Source organism: Cariama cristata, unplaced genomic scaffold, assembly GCF_000690535.1.
Source record: "Cariama cristata isolate BGI_N322 unplaced genomic scaffold, ASM69053v1 scaffold8930, whole genome shotgun sequence".
NCBI classification, from domain to species: domain Eukaryota; kingdom Metazoa; phylum Chordata; class Aves; order Cariamiformes; family Cariamidae; genus Cariama; species Cariama cristata.
In genome coordinates, this window is record NW_009595223.1 from 1 (window position 1) to 1,036 (window position 1,036).

At 47.3% G+C, this 1,036-nt stretch overlaps 1 protein-coding gene across 1 annotated transcript in view; it reads left to right on the forward strand.

The window, feature by feature from the left end:
• Window positions 1–409: 409 nt before the first annotated feature.
• LRRC40 (leucine rich repeat containing 40) overlaps window positions 410–1,036 on the forward strand; it is a gene marked incomplete at both ends in the record, with an annotated part of 17,624 nt that continues 16,997 nt past the window's right edge. The window contains one exon of the mRNA XM_009701238.1: window positions 410–591. Coding sequence (XP_009699540.1) covers window positions 410–591 — 182 coding nt within the window. The remainder of the gene's footprint in view (window positions 592–1,036) is intronic.

Below are 1,036 nucleotides of genomic sequence, written 5' to 3' on the forward strand. Positions count from 1 at the left end.
GGGAGAGCGGCTGCGGTGGCGGCGAGGCGCCGGCTCTCCGGGGAAGCACAGAGCTCCTCAGCTGGGGGAACGGGCCCTGTGTTTGCAGGGGCTTGCCGGCCCATTCTGCGGGCTTGGTGTTCCCCTTGTGCCGTGGGTTTGTGCTTGGCGATGCCATCCGGGCAGGTCAGGAGAGACACAGAGGCAGCAACAATGATAAATATTTCCTGCCGTCTGTTTGCACATCAACGAGCTGTTGGCTGTTGCTGGCAGATTTGCATCAGCTTGTTATTGTCGGCTCTGGAAAAATGTCTCTAGAAATACATTTAACTATATGTGTGTGCATATATATGAAAACCATTATGACAGTGGAAGTCTGAGAGTAAATAGCTCAAGACTTTAGCTGATGCATGTATGTTTGTGTGTGTAGTGCCTCAACATGTGTGGCGGATAAACTTGGATACTCCGGAGGAAGCTCATCAAAATCTCTCTTTCGGTGCTGCGGATCGCTGGTGGGAGCAAACAGATCTGACTAAGCTGATACTCGCCTCAAACAAACTGCAGTGTCTTTCAGAGGATGTCAAACTGCTGCCTGCGCTCACTGTTCTGGATGTAAGTGCAGTGATCTCGTTACGGTAGGACTGTACTCTCCCTGTAGGAGGTGGGAAAACATAGTCTTAGATCTTTGTTTTCCATTTCCCTGTAGCGGTGGCTTTGTAGAAGTGGCACTGGTGCATTCTCAGGATAAAGAAAAGATTGTTACAGATAACTCTGGTAATATATCAGTTTGTACACTGGTAGTGCGTACTGTTCTGTAGAAAGATCTAGGAAGTTTTATTATGGACGCCGAAGGAAGAGCTGTTACTGGATGCAACCACCCTTCCTGCGCTCCCCCTTTCACATCTAATCGCTTAGTGTTTACTATCAATTCAGTAGAATTTTGCAGACTGGCAGTTGCAATGCTGCTGTTGGTAATTGCTGTGAGGCAGGTACATAGCTGTAACTTGTGTACAGAATTATTCTGTATATTAGGTTAGTTTGATTTGTTTATGGGGTA